Below are 19130 nucleotides of genomic sequence, written 5' to 3'. Positions count from 1 at the left end.
CCTGAGAGTAAATAACTGTTTACCAATACTCTACACCCAGCAAAAGATCTCCAAAAACTGGAAAAGAAATAGAAACATCCGAGATAAGCACAAACAGAGGCAATACATGACCACTAACCTAGAATTGTGTAAGATACTTAGAGCAAGCACACATGCAAGAGAAACAGATAAGCCTGTGAAAACCACAAAAGAATCAAATATATCCAAGACAGTAAAGCACAAAGCCACCAGGATTAACCAGGGAGGAAGAAACAGACAGATACTTTTCAAAATGAGCAGTCTTTTTAAGACAGATCTCCTTATGTAGCCCAGGCTGTCTTCCAACTTGTAATCCTCCTGCCTCAACCTCCTTCCAGGATAGGATTACAAGTAAGTTACACCAGGTCCAGCAGTAAAATCTTTCTAGCCTTTAAAAAAAGGGGGAGTTGTTTGTTTGTTTGTTTGTTTGTTTGTCTTGGGCTTGTGAGCCTAGCCATTAATGGTTTCTAGTAATTAGAGATATGGAGCCCAAACTGGCCATCTTCTATAACCAGGCAAGGTTCCCAGCAGTGTGGCTGGGACATCAACCCAGCCATAAGACCTTCGACCTACAATTTGTCCTGCCTGCAAGATGTTCTGGGGCAATGGTGCAGAACTTGTAGGAATGGCCAATCATTGAGTGGTCTAACTTGAGGCCCACACCACAAGGCTACAAGGAGCTCCTGTCTGATATGCCTGGATGGGCAGGAACCAGGGACTGGACAGCTCACAGACCCAGGATAGAACCAAATACGACCAAAAAAAAAATCAATGAAATGACTCCTTATGATATTCTCATCGCTATACTCACAGGTTGGTGCCCAATTGTCATCAGAGGAATGCCATCCAGCAACTGATGGGAGCAGATGCAGAGACCCGCAGCCAAACACTAGGTGAGCCTGGGGAACCCTCGCAGAAATGGGGGAGGAAGTATTGTAGGAGCCAGATGGCTCTAGGACACCAGGAAACCAGGAGAACATGGCCCACAGAGTCAATTAAGCAGGGCTCATAGGAACTCACAGAGAGTGAAGAAACAATCATGGACCCTGCATGGGTCTGAGCTAGGCCCCCTTCACATGTGTCATGGTTGTGTAGCTTGGTGTTCTTGTGAGACTCCTAACAATAGAAGTAGTATGTATGTGTGGGAGGGGGTTGTCTCTGACTCTTTTGCCTGTGCTTGGGAACCCTTTCCTCCTATTGCCCCATCCAGCCTTGATATGAGGGTTTGTGCCCAGTCTTATTGTAACTTGATAGGCCATGTTTGCTGGATATCCCTGGAAGGCCTGCTCTTTTTTTTTTTTGGGGGGGGGGGGTGTTGTTTGTTTGTTTTAAGGGAAATAGAGGAGGAGTTGATCTGCTGGAAAGGGCAGGTGTGGGAGGGGACTGGGAGGAATGGATGGAGGAGAAACTGTGGTCAAGATGCAATGTATAAGAGAACAGACGTTTAAAAAAAGAAATGAGATTCTTTAAAAAAAAATTCAAAAAATCTGTCAGAAAAGCACCAACCACAAAAGTCAATAGGCTAAAAAAAAAAAAAACAAAGAAAAAAGTAGTATACAAAATAATATAACTCAACTTTGTTTATAATAAAAGACATGGAATATAAAACATCAGCCAGGCTTGGTGGCACAGACCTGAGCCCAGCTACTCAAGAGGCTAAGACAGAAAGATCACAAGTTCAAGGTCAGCCTGGACAACTTAGTGAGACCCCCATCTCAAAATAAAAGTAGAGAGAGCTAAGGCACTGGGAATGTGTCTCAAGTGGTAGAGGGATTGTCTAGTACGTAAGGCCCTAGGTTCAATCCAGCACCACATAACCCAGCCAGTGGCAGAGAGGACCATCAAGTTCAAGGTTATCCTTGGCCACACAGTAAGTTCAAGGCCAGGCTGGGCTATATAAGATCCTGTCAAAAATGAAAAAGAAGGGAAGGGAGGAGAGAAAGGGGGCTGTGGGATAGAAAAATTAAGTACTGTCAAACACAAAATCAATCTCTACCAAACTCAACATGATTGGCAGGAGTAGTCAAAGAACTAAACCACAGTATGGTAAACTTAGATGGCTGATATTTTCAGTTTGACTCAAAGTCAATGAGACTGAGTTAAAAACAAAACAACCAATATCCAAAACCCATAACTAGGCAACAGGAACCGTATTTCCAGTGTTATACAACAGTCTAGCCTAGCCTCTGCTTGTCTCAGGTGCAAATACAGATAAATGCCTAACTATCAACTGACATTATAAAAAAGAAAAGAGCAGCTTTGAAAGACTCTGAGAGGAAGAATTACTTCGTCAGGATATAGACAAAGTATTGTGTTTTTTATACTATCCAAAATAAACAGTACCTGAGGAATGAAGGACATTCAAGGTTGGTCTCTGGCCTCTACATTCACACACACACACACACACACACACACACACACACACACACACACACACACAAGGCAGACAACACCTAATGACTCCTGAAGTTAACCTCTGGTCTCAATATACATGTACACACACATGTATGCATACCTGTGTACCCTCAAAATACAACCAGACATACGAACACACATGTGCACACATATACACACATACAGAGAGTTTATTCCTTTCTTCCTTGCATTCTTTTTGGTGGTAGTGCTAGGGCTAGAACCCAGAGCATCACACATGCTAAAAAGACACTCTACAACTGAGCTCCTGAATTACATCTTGATAAAGAAATGGTTTAAAAATAGGTAACTGACTGCTTGATCAAAAGTACTAACAATATAATGTGGAACAAACACACACTGTAACTATATTACAGTTATCCACTTAACCTCAACAGGAAAGGGAGAGATGGAGTACAGTCTCCTGTTCTGAGAAATGCAAAGTCATCATTCTGTGGACATCACAGGCTGCACTTACACATTCCTAGATGATATAGACTATGATACACTTAGCATATCAAAAGCACATCACCATGGGACTCTATAAGGTCAGAACTGGCAAAAATACTCACCAAAGCAGAATAAATGTGTAAGCATCGGTAAACGGGGGAAAAATCAACGAGATCTTGAACAGTTAAGACCTAAAAAATAAATCTATTTTTAAAATGATAGGTTAAACTATTAGATGATACAAAGTTAAAGACAGATATCGAGCGATCCACAGACTGTTACACTATGTCTTTAATTCTCCTACAGCAAACAATACAATAAGAACACAACCCATTCACTTCACTGTGTTGCTTTTGTAGCCTGTTCCTTATATGTTTACTACTGCTGCTGACTGCTATAGATTCCAGAAAAAAATACTTTTTTTCCTATACTGTGGACTGACCCAAGGGTCTTGTACATGCTAAACAAGCACTCTACCATTGAGTATAAAACATAACTGTATCATGTTTGATAAATATCAGAAAATTGCTGTGATAACTACATATTCATTATTGCTTTGTTTAAAGTAATTCATGAATTTACACTCTAGCTTTAAACAAAGTTCCATTTAAAGTAGCAAAACTATATGATTTTCACCACTGCCTCCCATGGACCATGTTTTTAAAAAATGCATAGCTACTTAAAATTAGTATAACAATTTTAAGATGCATGCCAGCTTCTAGAATATATAATATAAAAAGTATTCACATTATGTTATAGTGCAAAAAAGTATTCCTTAGAACTGATTAAAAATAGTATCAAGTAACCGGGCAGTGGTGACACATGCCTGTAATCCAGCATTCAAGAGGCAGAGGCAGGCGGATTTCTGTGATTTCAAGGCCAGCCTAGACTACAGAGTCAGTTCCAGGTCAATCAGAGCTGTTACACAGAGAAACCCAGTCTCAAAAAACCCAAATCAACAACAACAAAAAAGTGTAAAGTCTCACAAACTTGAGAAATCTGTGAATTCTTCTATAAAAGGAACACATTTCTATGCTCACAATCCTGAATAGATTATACTCTTACTTATTAGGGGAAATTATGAAAACAAAATATAGAAACAGTAAAAGGGATCCAAAAGAACAGGAACCAACGAAAGTGCCTTAAGCAATGGACTTCGAGTTAACATACGATTCTAACACTGCCAACAGTTAGAGATGCGCAAAACAGACAGGGAAACTGAGTTAAGAATGATCTGTTTTTATCACCCACAACTTCAAAGGAGAAAAGAACACAGAAGTCCTCTGAATATTAAGAACAAAGATGTCAATTTTAGAAAGTGTCTCACAGTGAAAGCAAGCTTGCAATATGCATACTATCTCAAAATTCAACCTAAAAAGATTATATTTGTCTCCAATGACAACTTATATAGGAAGCAACTTCAGCTATTCAGGGATTTATCAGAATGAATTCAACATGGGTTGTCCATCTACTTTAAAAACTTTTTTCAGGGGCTGGAGAGATGGCTCAGTGGTTAAGAGCACTGACTGCTCTTCCAGAGGACCAGGGTTCAATTCCCAGCACCCACATGGCAGCACATGACTGTCTGTAACTCCGGTTCCAGGGACCTGACACCTTCACACAATGCACATGAAATAAATTATAAAAAAAAAAAAAACCAAGAAACTTTTTTTAGTAGGGCCTTCTACAAGCACTGTATCACTGAGCTATATATGTCCTTATCCCTACTTCTAAAAACACTGATTTGAAATAAAGGATGGAATTGGAGAGATGGCTCAGTGGATAAGAGCACTGACTGTTCTTCCAGAGGACCCTGGTTCAATTCCCAGCACCTATGTGGCAGCTCACACAAGCTGTAACTCCAGTTTCAGGGGATTCAAGCCCTCGCATAGACATACATTCGAGCAAAACACCAATGCACATAAAATAAAAAAGTAAATTAATCATTATTTTTTAAAAGCTGACAGTTAATCACAGAGACCACCAGTTGCTCAGTATGCAGAGAACAAAAGGGTGTGGAGTGCCCGGCCCTAAATCAGACCTGCATATCACACCACTCATCCAGAGGCTCAGGGACCCTTGTGGAAGAGGAGGTGTAAGGGCCAGAGGTGGTAGACAACTTTCAGGAAACTGTTTTCCAGAAGAAACAGGGTAGATGTCAAATGAACTCCCAGCAATTGTGACAGCATGCACAAGACCTGCGCAAGATCCGGCCCGCAAATTCCCAGCAGAGTGGGAAAGCGGACACATTACCCCACTCCTAGCTGAGGACCTGCTGGAATCTGACAGCTGCTGGGAAAGGAGTCACCTTGTTTGTCTTTTTAATGATGTGGCCTCTGGTAGGTCAGCCACAGGCCAGGGTAGGCCCCATCCCCAAGGCTATGGGCAACACACACTGAATTCAATGGGGCTAGAAGAAAAAGGAAGGAAGGAAAAGGAGAATTAGGAGGAGAAAGAGGGAGAGGAAGAAGAGGAGAAAAGAAGAAAGGAAGAAGTCCCAGCAGCTGTCAAATTCTAACTCACAGTTGGTGGGAAAGGATGGGAAGGTTAAAGGCATGGTAACAGGAGGAGTTGGGATGGTGGGTATGCTCAAAATATACTGTATGGAATTTTCAAATATTTAATTTAAAGTATTTAAAGTTTAACAGGAGCTACAACAGAATTATTTTGTAGCCCCTCAATACAAATTGAAATAAAATGTCAGAAGGTTGGGGAGACAGTTGTCTGTCTGAATATCAGTCCATAAATTGCTTGTGGTGATATTTTATCTGTGTCCCCCGATAAAGTTTATCTGAGGATCAGAAAAAAAAGCCAGTCACAATATTAGACACAGAAGTCAGGCAATGTTAGAACATGCCTTTAATCCTATCACTAGGAAGGCAGGGATTTGTCTGGATCTCTGTGAGTTCAAGGCCACACTGGGAACAGAACCAGGTGTGGTGGCACACGCCTTAAATTCCAACACTAGTTAACCATAAAGATCTGGAGGTCTGTACAGACAGACAGGAAATGACAGAGGTGGGCAGGAAGAGGAAGTGATGCAGCTGGGTGGAGAGAAGAAATGAGTTAGCAGAATAGAAAGGAATATAGGTGTGGGTATACAGGAAGTAGGTCTCTTTGGAAGCTGAGGGTTGGTAAGGTGAGGGTGGCTTTGGCTTGTTCTATTCCTCTGATCTTTCAGAATTTACCCCAATATCTGGCTCCAGGTTTTTATTAATAAGACCGTTTAGCAAATCGTCTTACTAGTGCTTACCACAAAGGGACAAGGAAGTGAGTCTGGATCCCCAGAACCCACATAAACCTGGAGGGAGTGGCAACACCCAGGACTGCGGGATGGGAAACACGTGGGTGTCTGGAACTCATTCATCAGTCAGCCTAACCAATCAGAGAGCACCAGGCCCAGTGAGACCCAGTCTGCATCAATAACCCTAACCCTAACCCTAACCCTAACCCTAACCCTAACCCTCACCAGGCCCAGTGAGACCCAGTCTCAGGAAAACTAAGGTGGCATCAATGAGATGGCTCAGTGCTTGCCACACAAGCCTGGTCACCTGGGTTTGATCCCTGGAACCCACATAAGAGATGGAAGGAAGCCAGGCAGTGGTGGCGCACGCCTTTAATCCCAACACCTAGGAGGCAAAAGCAGGCAGACCTCTGAGTTCGAGGCCAGCCTGGTCTTCAGAGCAAGTTCCAGGACAGCCTGGGCTACACAGAGAAACTGTCTCAAAAGACCAAAAAAAAAAAAAAAGAAAGAGAAAGAGAGAGAGAAAGAGAGATGGAAGGAAAATACATTTGTGCACACATACACTAAAATAAAATACGGTGTAAAATAAAATGATGAAATAAAAATTTGTCACAGCTAGTTCAAATACAGTTACTACAAAAAAAAAAAAGATGAAATTTAGTTTTACTACTAACCATGCCAAACAGCTAAGCTCCACTGTCTACATAAATATAGTATGCAGTACATCCCGTTTGCATATCAAATGTGTAGTCCAGTATTTCAGATCATTCACTGTCCACTATCGACTGATGGACATAATCAATTTGCACATGGAAGACACAGTACTTTATGAAGCAAAAAATTATTCAGTAATAAAGGAAGAAAGAAACGCCATTACCTCCTCTTCATTCTCAGCCTCCTCTTCAAGTACGTGTTTCAATACAATGTCATTCTTTTCTTCTAGAATTCGGTCATTATTTACATGCATATTTTTCCCAAACCTCACATTATTTTGCTTCTGCAGAGCAACACTGAAGCTTTTCTGCTGTTGGGCCTATTTTAAGAACAAAGTTCGAATTATTTCAAAATCGATTCTAGTCAAAACCAACGTCTACTATCTACCCACCCATCCGTCTACCTAACTACCTGTTTATATACAGCCAGGCTGAACTCGAACTCAGTATGTATCTCAGCCTGGCATCAAACTTGGCGTTCCCACTTCTGCTTGCCAAGTGCTAGGTTATAGTTGTGGGTCACCATACAGGGCTCCACAAAGTACTCATAACATACTCCTTTTCCTAAGTTGTTTCTTGTGTGTGTTGGGGCTGGGGGAAGCATGTGCATGTGAGGTCAAACTCAAGCCCCATTCCTCAGGATCATGACTGACTGATTGATTGATTGACTGATTGATTGACTGATTGATTTGAGATGAGATCTCTCACTGAGACTAGGGCTGACCAAGTGATCCCAAGCGATCTGTCCATAATCTGTCCCTATCTGCCTCTCCGGGGCTGAGATTACAAGCACACACCATGTCTGGCTCTTTCATGTGGGTTCTGGGGATCAAATTCAGGTCCTCATGCCTGGCAAGTACTTTACTCACGGGGCCATCTCCCAACCCCAGTGATTTATTATTTAAATGTAGGTGTAAGATCTGTAGCAATGCCCTATTTTTAATTCCTGATTTGTACTTTCTTCTTCTCTTTCAAATACTCCCACAAAAGATTATCAATTTTATTTGAAAGATTAAGATCCGATTTCAGCTCTGCTCATTGCCACACTGCATTTTATCTTTTATTATGCTTGATTCTTTGTTTTGTTTTGTTTTGTTGGCTTTTTTTTCGAGACAGGGTTTCTCTCTGTAGCCCAGGATGGCCTCAAACTTACTCAGTAGACCAGGCTGGCCTGGAACTCACAGAGATCTGCCTGCATCTGCTGCCAGAGTGCTGAGATTGAAGGCATGCACCACCACCGCCTAGCTATTATGCTTGTTTCCCATCTTATTATTGAACTGCAGGTTTTAATTCCAACTGCAATTGTTTTTAATTTAATTCCAATTCCAATATGTTTTTAAAAGGAACAACTTATGGGAGAGGTAGCTCAGCATTAAGAGCACTTGCTACTCTTGCAGAGGACAAGAGGTCAGTCCTCAGCATCCATTTCAGGCAGCCCACAGTGACCTGTAACCGCATCTTCAGGGGATCCAATACTTCTGGCTGCCTCGGGTACCTGCACTCACAAATACACACCTACGCCCAGACATGGGCACATACACATAATAAACATAATAAAGATCAATCTTTAAAAAGGAGCAATTTAGGACCTTAGCATACAACTGTCTTCTCTCCTGTGGCTGACACTTATTTTTAAGGCAGATGTGACTGCTAGAAAACATTAGTGCAAAACCACGTGAAGGAAAGGATGGCTGCTGGGAGGTTAGCTGGTGAGTGACGGAAGAACTCAATTAAACTGACTTTATTTAAAAATTTAAAATATCTGTAAATCCAAAGAAAATACTGAATAAAATCCATCCTAAAGGAGGACTAGGGATGATTAGAAAATGGTAAACTTAAACACAAATAAGCATGTCAAGAGGTTAACCTTGGCCATATTTTACATCCTAAAATCAAGAATATTAAGCTAAAATGTTAAACTCACCTGCTTCATGGCTGTTTCACCTATTTTGTCAGAATGCTTTCGAATGCTTTCCAGAAAGTCCTTGAGATCGGACATGGAGATTTCTTTGATATCTTCCCGGAGTTTAGGAAGCGTGTCTATCATCAGCTGACAGAAACGGTACTGACTGACCCGGGGAAAGTACACGTTCTCTAGCTGTTCCATTGTTTTAAGTGCAGAATAATACCTGGGAGAGGTGAAAAGGAAACCGTAAAAAGTTCATGTCAAGTACCTTCACAAGCAAACCCAAGTAATGAATCAGGCTGACACTCCCCTCAAAGAGTGCTGGGACGTTTGCCTGGCACACACAGGCCTCAGGTTCCATATACAGCACCGAGGAGAAAATAAAATTAATATTTATCTCTATTACTAAACACAACTATGTATACTAGACACACATTGGCAGCCAACATTCATGGCTTCCACTAACATAACCTTCTGCCGGTTCTGGTGGCGCAGGCTGGTAGGATTTGCTGAAGGAGGTAGAGGCAGGTGGATCTGGAGTTCGAGGACAGCCTGGGATACACATTTAAAGCCGGGCGTTGGTGGCGCACGCCTTTAATCCCAGCACTCAGGAGGCAGAGCCAGGCAGATCTCTGTGAGTTCGAGGCCAGCCTGGGCTACCAAGTGAGCTCCAGGAAAGGCGCAAAGCTACACAGAGAAACCCTGTCTCGAAAAAAAAAAAAAAAAAAACTTCTTTACTTAATTCCACCTAAATCTATAATATGAGGAACATAATCATAGTTGTTAGAATGTCTTAACTGTAAATAAATTTACAAATCACAATAGAATACTGAATTATTCACTATGATTTCTTACTATCTCTCCTACCATAACATCCACCCACACAATGGTACCATCAAAAACTATAGCACGATTCAGTCTAAATAAACATAAATTTTAACTTTCTTTTGGACTATTTTATGCTACTATTTAATTAGAAATATTACTAAGTGTCTCAAAAGTCAGATGAAAATCACTTGTCGAGTGATTTCTTTCAATTCAACAAATATTTTCTGAATACCCACTATTTGCCAGGCATATCATACGGGACATATCAGGTGTATAGTAATTAGGAACCAAGAGCTTATGCCCCAGAGAAACTGACACACACTTTCACGGGCCACTTCTTTCTTTAAAGCCTCTGAGGTATAATCTATTGGCAGTCGATACTACTTACACACTATGATGAGAAAACTGAAACACTATGTAATTGGATCAAGTGGTTCCTGGACTCAAAAGTATAAACAATACACTTATAAACATCCTAAGTTTCAAAGATCCAAGGAAAACTATAAAATGCTTTAAACTGAAAAATGGTGGAAAAAGAATATATATCAACTCTTGTGACAAGGCATGGCTCATGCCTGTCATGTCAGTGTTACAGAATATTTGTGTATATTACAGAGATGTGTCCCCTGCCTAAGATGCCTTCTGATTGGTTTAGTAAAGAGCTGAAGGGTCAATAGCTAGGCAGGGGAGAATAAGCGGGCTTTCCAGGGAGAGAGAGAAGGAGGAATCTAGGCGTGAGGATTTCACCAGCAGACTGCGAGTCAGATGTTCCGTACTAAAGAGAGGTAACAGAGCCATATGGCTATGATGGTATTTTATTTGTGCTGAAATGTCATATTTTATTTATATGTTAATAAATAAAGTTTGCCTGGAGATCAGAGGTCATAGCAAGCCATAAACAGAAGTCAGGCAGTGGTGGCACATGCCCTTAATCTGATCACATGGCAGGCAGAGTCTCTGTGAGGTCAAGGACACAGCCAAGCTAACACATGCCTTTAATCCCAGTACCAACCATAGAGACCTGGAGGTCTGTATAGACAGGCAGTGATGAGGAAGTGATGTGGCTGGGCTTAGAGCCAATGAGAAGGCAGAACAGGAAGGCAATAAAAGCACAGGTTAGACAGGAAGACTCTCTCTTGGGAAGCTACGGTGAGGTGGTAAGCTAAGGTTAGTCAGTGGCCATTCGCTATTTCTCTGATCTCTTTTGCTATTTGGCTCTGTGTTTCTTATTTAGTAAGACTGTTTAGAAATTTGTCTACATATGGCAGAACATAGACTTTAAAAAATGGGTCAATTAAGTTACAAGACCTAGTTGGGAAAAAGCCTAAGCTAAGGCCAAGATTTTATAATTAATAATAAGTCTCCAAATCATTATTCACAGGCTGGAGGTCCAAAGACAATCTGACTAAAAAGCTTGCTACATGCCAGTATTTGGAAGCCTGAGGCAGAATGGTCATAAGTTCAAGTGTATGGTGGGATATAGTAAGATGCTGTTTCTGAAAGAAAGAAGAGAATGAGGGAGGGAAGGAAGAAGAGAAGGAGAGGGGGAGAGAATAGGTCAGTACTCTTAAGCAAATTTATATCAAGAAAATTTCCTAGCACATTATAAGATTAAAGATTAGTTTCCAAGTTAAAGTGTGGCTCCTAGGGCTGAAGAGATAGCTCTGCAATTAAGGACACTTGCTCCTTTTGCAGTGGACAGGACCACAGTTTGGTTTCCAGCATCTATGTGGCGGTTCACAACCAACTGTAACTCCAGTCCCAGGGAAACCAATACCCACTTTTGGCTTCTGTAGGAACCAAGTGCACACACACACAAGCATGCAGAACACTCAAATACTTAAAATAGAGACAAGGTGTTTTGAAAGGTGGCTCCCCAAGTACCGAGGCACACTAAAAACAAAGGCCAATAAAACACATCAGAAAGAATTTACAGAACTTTTAGGCTTATTGTTTTGTTTTTGTTTTTGTTTTTAAGGAAAAAGTTAAAAAATGAAGCTGGGCAGTGGTGGTGCATGCCTTTAATCTCAGCACTTGGGAAATAGAAGCAGCCAGATCTCTGTGAGTTCAAGGCCAGCCTGGTCTACAGAGTGAGTTTCAGGACAACCAGAGGTACAGAGAGAAACCCTGTCTCAAAAAATAAAGAAGAAAAGAAAAGAAAAAGAAATGAGAATGACTTCGGTGTTGATAGATTTTCTTTTACTCTAGCCCCATGTCGGGCACCATAATGTCGTTTGATTGTGCTCTTTTAGGGGGCCCTCCACCCAGCTTCCAAACATCACAGAGTCTTATTCTTACTTACGAATGCCTGGCTTTAGCTTGGCTTGTTTCTTGCCAGCTTTTCTTATCTTTAAATTATCCCATCTATCTTTTGCCTCTGAGCTTTTACTTTTTTCTATTTCTGAATATCTTTCTTACTCTGCTGCTAGCTGGTCAATGAAAAGAAGGGAAAATAAACCCTGGTGGGCTTGGGGGTAGGGGCAGATTGCTTGTTTTTTGCAACAAACACATAAAACTTTTAGAAGTTTAAAATATGAGAATGCATAATACAAAAAGAGAACATACTAGTACTATATAAACAAAAGACTTATCTTTTCTGGCTTATTTATGTTTAATAAGGGAAAATTACTATTCTACAAATTAACACAAATTGGCAAACCTACTGAAATTCAAGGTGCAGCACTATAAAGCAAGGCATTCACTGACTATGGATTTGTAGATTACATGTTATAATTGCTTATAAATAATTAAAAATTATTTTCCCAATCCACGTGTCTTGTTTATTTTGGCTTTTCAATGTTACTTTGGAGTTGTTCATTTTTAAACATCTTGGACATCATTTTATCAGTGTTCCTACAGCAATCAATAAACCACTTCATATCACTTTTCATGTCATGTTTTCATCTGTATTATGAAGCAGAAGGTGAAGCACACCGTCCTGGCTGTCAGCTCCTAACCACGTGTGCTCTGCCTTCAGCCCACATCCTGCACTCATCACAGTAAAATATGTCAGTAAGTTAACAAAATTCTGATTCCTTTTGAGTTGTCTATTTATCCTTTATCAGTACTACCAATCTTTCATATCACTTATAAAGGACAAGGATTCATAAATACACGGCTACTGTTTGCTTTACTGAGTGATAAAGATAAACATGTTGCATGAGAAAGGTTAGAGTTAAGACAGAAAATTCAGCTTCACTGTAATTCACACTGAGTTGACCTGTGCTTACTGTTAAGGACTCTTAAGATACCAGAGAAGCGAACTCACCTTTTCATGCTCATCTGTTCTTTCAGCTTACTGTACATTTCCAGCACTGCAACAAAAACCACATTGCAGCTTTATAAGAAAAGTACGTTTGACATAACAAATTCATTAGTCTTCTCTCTACTACATAGTGGTGAGTTAATATTCTCAAATAAAATGGTATATGTGCTGTTAATGGAAATGGTTTAATTTGCACTTATTGAACATTATATACATTAACATATTTAAGCTAGAACACTTGTATATACTGATACCTGCAATGAGACAGAAACCTATCAATAATTATTCTATTCAGAAACTACTAATATCTCTTTCCAGAAGTGCAATTAGAAGTTTCTAATTTAGTTACTTCAGAAAGAAAACTGAGTGACAGTGAGATCATTTGATTGAACACAAATAGCATGACCGTAACATTAACTAACTACATAAGGAAATTTACACCAAGTCTACAAAGAAAGAAAACTGAAAAATGCTAACAGCACAGTGAGTTATAACAGTGGAAATAGACCCAGCAAAGAATCTTTATTTCAAGCCTTCCACAAAGCCCCAGAAATACAATTGTTCAATAAAATAATGAACTTGGAACTGTGTGATTCCAGTATCTTCCATAATTCCTGACACATGGGGAAATGTATGTGTTGTTCATCCGAGGGGCAGATTGGGGGAGGGAGAGGTTCTGGGTGTGGCAATGACGAGTAAGTGTTCACACACACTCAGAGCTGCTGTCCAGCATCTCGGCTTTACAACCCACTACAGTGTGTGCTGAATCCAGCCCTCTGCCATTCACTCCGCCAGTACCCCTTAGGCTTATTGGCTAAAGCAACAAATGACAAAACCCTCAGAGAAGAAGCTGTCTTCACGGCTAATCCAATGCATCTAGTACAGAGAGGCACCTTGAGAAAACTGGCAGTTTATTTACTCAAGGTTCACAGGCAAATATCCCTGGTCCACTATGGACTCAACTAAGTGGACTTGCAGGAGTTCCAAGAAAAGCTATTCTCGTTAGTGAAAAACAATGTATTTATCTTAGCCAATAAACACTACTGAAAATGTTGACGATATCATTTATATTCCAAGCTAAATTTCTATCACATAAATAGTATACATGGTATTCTATTTCCCTAGTTATGGAGGGTTAGGTTTCTTCCTAAAGAGGAAGTAAGCTAAATCAGACCCTGAGATGGCCTTCACTGACTATGTGAAGAAACAGAAACAGCATACACCTGCTTTGTTATATGAACAGGAGATACATTCAACTTAAAACACAGTAAGTCCAGGGAAAGAAAATAATCGTTAGTTCTTGAGAATTTATATGACATCCCAGTAACATCAGAGCCAGACCAGGAACTAAGTCTTTCTAAAAAACATTACGGGAGGCAAAAGGGGGGAGGCCTAGCGTTTATAATGTTTCCTCACCTCATTGGCAAAATGAGATTGTGAACAAAGCAAAATGAATGTGTTAAGTGCGAACAGAAAACAATGGGAACTAGAGGTAAAAAAAATCAGGCAAATTAGATAAAGGCCAGAAAAATGAAACTAAAAGCCACTCTCCCTGAGGGAAACCAGACAAGCATGGAGGCGGGGCTGGTGGGGAGGTGACCCAAATGGCCAGCTAGGCAGAGAGGAAACGCAAAGCTGTTTAGGAAACAGGTGAAATGGAAACATTTACTTCCTGAAAGCCTGAAAGGAGCAGCCGTGAAAGGCAAGCACAGGTGCTGCTGGGAGCAATCCCAACAGTCTGTAATTCATTCCCACGGGGAGGATGACTGTTCAGGAGCATCGAATTGTAATTTTACCACACCAAACATACGATACACAGGTCTGACTCACCTGGGAGGCATAACTGCAATTTCTCTATTACAGTTGTAATATTTCTCTGCTGAATTCTACATCGAATAATGTCTTCTGTTTGTACTATCACCTTAGAAAATGAAAGTGTTGACAATTTTGAAGTTCAATGGCATCCATATTTACTGGGTTCTCTCTCTCTCCCTCCATCCATCCACCCACCCACCCACTCATCCATCCATCCCTCTATCCATCCACCCTTTTCTTACCTCTTTTCCAGCATCTTGAAACCTTCGGTTGGTGTCAGTAACTTGCACCTTAAAAATAATTCCGCCTTAGTTAGACAAACATGCGTGAAGCTGCCCTGATGTAACTGCTCACCCTTGTAATCAGATCATGCTTCATGAGAAACTCAGAACAAAGAAATGCAAATTCAAATTAACTCTACAGCTTGAACTTGAACTTTTAATTGAAAAGGACTTCTGTTAACTTCAATTGGTTATGACAGTTCTTTTTAACAGATTCTGTGGCAAACTTCTCAAATTTACTCAGGATTTTTGAACTTTACTTGCTTTTCTAAGTCTGTCAAACAATTCAAATCACTGACCCAATTGACCACTGGTCCCTTTTTGATAACTTCAATGAGGTCTATGTGCCATTCACTGTCTGTAGGAAATGGCCATTGCATTTTACGGTAATTAAACATTCATACTTTCTCAATGCAAACCCTGGGAGGCTGATTAACATCAAACACAGAAATCTCAACCCACAGCAACATGTTCAAGCTGCAGGTGCAGCCAAAGCTCAGCCTCGATTTTCCCACATATTAAGTGACTCATTAGGTCATCATATGAGGAAGCACATTCTTATTATTAAAAATCTCATTAGCTGCAGAAGAGAAGTACTCAGTGACCTCACTAATGGTGTGCCTGGTCTCTTGTTATCTGAATATCCTTTATATGATGGTCTCTAATCATCGTCTTTGTACTCTGCCTGAGAAGCACTTTAAATGAAAAGACAACTCCTATAATTAAATATTTTATATTCTGACTGAACAAATCTAGGCCTAGTTTAATAAATAATGCCTCCAATATGGCAGAATATGTGAGCAACTTCCTTTAATAAATTTTCAATATAATTAAACAACAGCATGAAATCATTTATACTCAATTTTCTATCCTCCTTCAGAGGATAGTTTTTTTTTGTTTGTTTGTTTGGTTTTTTTTTTTTTGGTATTTCAAGACCGGGTTTTTCTGTGTAGCTCTGGCTGTCCTAGAACTCACTCTGTAGACCACGCTAGCCTTGAGCTCACAGAGATCCGCCTGCTTCTGCCTCTGAGTGCTGGGATTAAAGACCTGCGCCACCACTGCCCAGGGAGGATAGCTTTTTAACACCGCTGTACCATCATTTTTTTAAAAATCCCCAAACTGTAAATAGGCCTTTCTTTCCCTGTTTGTACGGTTTAGTACATTTCCTGCGTGTAAAGACATCAGGCAAAAGCATTGCTCTCCTTAGTGCTGACAATTGTGTTAGCGGAGCACAGGGAACACTCTCAAGTACATATGCTGTTTTCTTCCCCAAAGTGCACTCATTGGCTAATGTATTAGAGTATTACATCAGTTAATAAAGAAAGGCGAAGAGCAGCTGAACATATTTCCTACCTTCAGTTTTTCTGCATCAGCCCTTACTTTAAGGAGTTCCGTAATAGCATCTACAAAGCCCTGATGATGAAAGTTACACATCTTTTCAATTTCCTTGTCATGGTTGCGGATACAAGCCTCCAGCTTCTCCATAAACTTCTTGTGTGCATTTGGTTGATCATCATACACAGACCTGTATGTAAAAGAGAACTAAAATTAACTTCTCAGTTCACCAAAAGCTTTCCCTATTAACCACAATCTTTGCAGTAACTAGAGATTTAGTCTACAAGTAAGTAAATGAATCGGACAGTTATTACCTTCATTAGAAATAATTTTAAAGGAAAATATTTCATTTCTTTTTGAGAATGTTAATATTCTTCTAAATATATTCCTAGGTGTCCAGAAATAAAAGTCTTGAGGCTTGGGAGATGTGGGTCAAATATTAATCTTTAACATACTAAGGCTCAAAACTGAATCAATAGTACAAGAAATATATGAAGAAACTCATGACTTTTACAGCATTTACTGTGTCAGAATATGTTCTAAAAGCTATATAGTAACTCTTTCATCTTTACAATAAGCCCAGAAAGTGGATATTGTTATTACCCTTGCTTTTGGGACACATTATTCACTATAACTGCCATAAACTCCACAATTCAAGATTTATGGCGGGATTATGCATCTTGGCCATCTGGTTCCAAAATCTACATCCTCAACTACAGAATCCTACTGTGGTTACCACAGCATTTGCAAACGCAACGTACCAACCCTTTACTCTGCAGTAAAGCGTGTCCTTGGCTCTGGGAGTGAACACTTTGTAATGTCTTGTCTGGCTACACGGAGGCCGTAACAGTAAGATTTATGAAAGCAGGGGCCTTAGCTTTCTCGAGGCTGAAAACCAAGGTCAGCGAAGTGGGCAGTGAGCCAGACCCGCACAGGCAATCAGTCCCATTCACATGACTGTACCCTGACAAAAAGCTCTGGACATTGAGGCATGAGTAACTTCACTAGCAACAGAGGAAGGGCTGCCCCCACACTGGCTCTAGAGAAAGACAAACGGACGCTCATCCTGGGCCTCTCCTTCCCCTGCCCTACGTCCCCTTCCCACTGCTGACTACGAGTGTTCATTTGCTGTACCGAGCAGAACTGTGAGCACAGCACCTCTGAGAGAGTCTGGCAGGCGTTTCCACACAGCTTTGAAGCTGGAGGTGGCTGCACCTCCCCAGCCGCTGCACCTCCCCAGCCGCTGCCTCCGGTGTAAGGTCCAGTGCAAGCCCTGTTTTTCCCCAGGTCTTTGTCAGTCATCTCCATGGGAAGGAATCCCTTCCTCTGTAGGACAGATGAAGTTGCAGTCCTTGATGATAGCTGCCCTGCCGTGTACTCATACACTACTCCGTATTGTAACATAAATGTTCAGATATGCCGTGTACTTGTTTCCCCAAACACACCAAAGCCTCCGCGGGCAGCTTCGGGCCTCGGTCTTTAGTGAGTTAAGGACTACGAGCAGTAGAGACAGTGGAGATGGCAATTAAAACCTGGGCTCTTGGAGTGCCTGGCTAGAATGGGACTCTGGTCTTGGTCACCTCCTTTTTCATTCATACGCTCTTGATTTCAGCTTGACTCTACAAACACACAAACATCTTCCAAATTTATATTTCCACCTCTAACCGCTCCTCAAACCAGACTCATATCTCCCCAAATGAGAGTGTGATGAGCATTTATCTTCAGTTTATTGCAAGGGAATTCCTAACCCAGTTCCCCCAAACCTGCTTTTCCCATAATCTTCCTCATCTTAGTAAGCTCCACTTACCTAGTTTCTCAGACAAACCCCCCTGAAATCAACCCTGCCCTTTTTCTCCCCCTTCCAACCCCAAATGATTTAGCACAGGCATGTCCAATCTACCGCCCAGGGCAGTGATGAATGCAGCCCAACACGTCTGTAAAGGACAACATCGTATCCCAATGTCAAAGGGCTGACGGGGGCTGGTAAGATGCTCGGCAGGTAAAGTTGCCTGCTGCCAAGCCTGACAACTTGAATTGGATCCCCAGAACCCAAATGGCAGAAGGATAGAACCAATCCCCACGATTGCCCTCTGACCTCCCTGCCTAGGCCATGGAGCATGCACACACACACACACACACACACACACACACACACACACACACAGCATGTGTGCTTATATACATACATACGTACATACATACATACACACAAAACAAATTAACAAATGCTTTGTTTTTGTTTTTGTTTTTTAAGTTGCCCACCTCTGATCTAGCAAACCTGTCACATTCACTGACATCACCCTAGTCTAAGTCAGCAACATGTCTTGCTTTAATTACTGCCAACTGCTTCCTAACTGGCATGGTTTTACCTTGCCTCCACCTTCCAGTATCTTCTCCACACAGCAGCCACCTGATGCATACGGGATGATTTTATTGAAACAGAAGGTCTCGTACTCAAACCACGTGTCTCTTGCAGCAGCCCTGCGAAGCCCTGTGTAATGTGGCTGCACATCACCTCACTGGCCTCACTTGCTGCTATCTCATCTCCAGGTTACTGATTCTGCCAGCAACACTGGTCTCCTAGTGTTGAGGGGGAAGAACGTTTTCTTCTTTTTCAAAAACAATTTATTTACTTATGTATTATTTTAGGTATGAGTGTTCTGTCTGCATGCATGCCAGAGAGATCTTCAATCCCACGTGGTGCTGAGAATTGAACTCAGGACCCTTGGAAGAGCAGGCAGTGCTCTTATCGGCTGAGCCATCTCTCCAGCCCCAACCTCGTGAATTCTTGAACACATCAGGTTACCCCTGTCCTGTGCTCTGTTAAGTGTGTGTTCCTGTATGTTCAACCTCCCTCCTCTCC

The 19130-nt window shown here is 41.2% G+C and overlaps 1 protein-coding gene across 5 annotated transcripts in view; it reads right to left on the bottom strand.

The window, feature by feature from the left end:
* The window catches only part of Exoc6 (exocyst complex component 6), a 159706-nt gene that overhangs the window by 102755 nt on the left and 37821 nt on the right, over positions 1-19130 (bottom strand). For all 5 annotated transcript variants that reach the window (XM_006976641.4, XM_076562946.1, XM_076562941.1 and 2 more), the window contains exons 2-8: positions 16286-16457; positions 14894-14941; positions 14667-14757; positions 12840-12885; positions 8762-8966; positions 7002-7157; positions 3003-3071 (exon numbers count right to left, since the gene is read on the bottom strand). In XM_006976641.4, the coding sequence (XP_006976703.1) occupies positions 3003-3071; positions 7002-7157; positions 8762-8966; positions 12840-12885; positions 14667-14757; positions 14894-14941; positions 16286-16457 (787 nt within the window). The remainder of the gene's footprint in view (positions 1-3002; positions 3072-7001; positions 7158-8761; positions 8967-12839; positions 12886-14666; positions 14758-14893; positions 14942-16285; positions 16458-19130) is intronic.

Source organism: Peromyscus maniculatus, chromosome 1, assembly GCF_049852395.1.
Source record: "Peromyscus maniculatus bairdii isolate BWxNUB_F1_BW_parent chromosome 1, HU_Pman_BW_mat_3.1, whole genome shotgun sequence".
Lineage (NCBI taxonomy): Eukaryota > Metazoa > Chordata > Mammalia > Rodentia > Cricetidae > Peromyscus > Peromyscus maniculatus.
The sequence above is the reverse complement of the archived record's forward strand: the minus strand, read 5'-3'. Positions and strand labels throughout refer to the sequence as shown.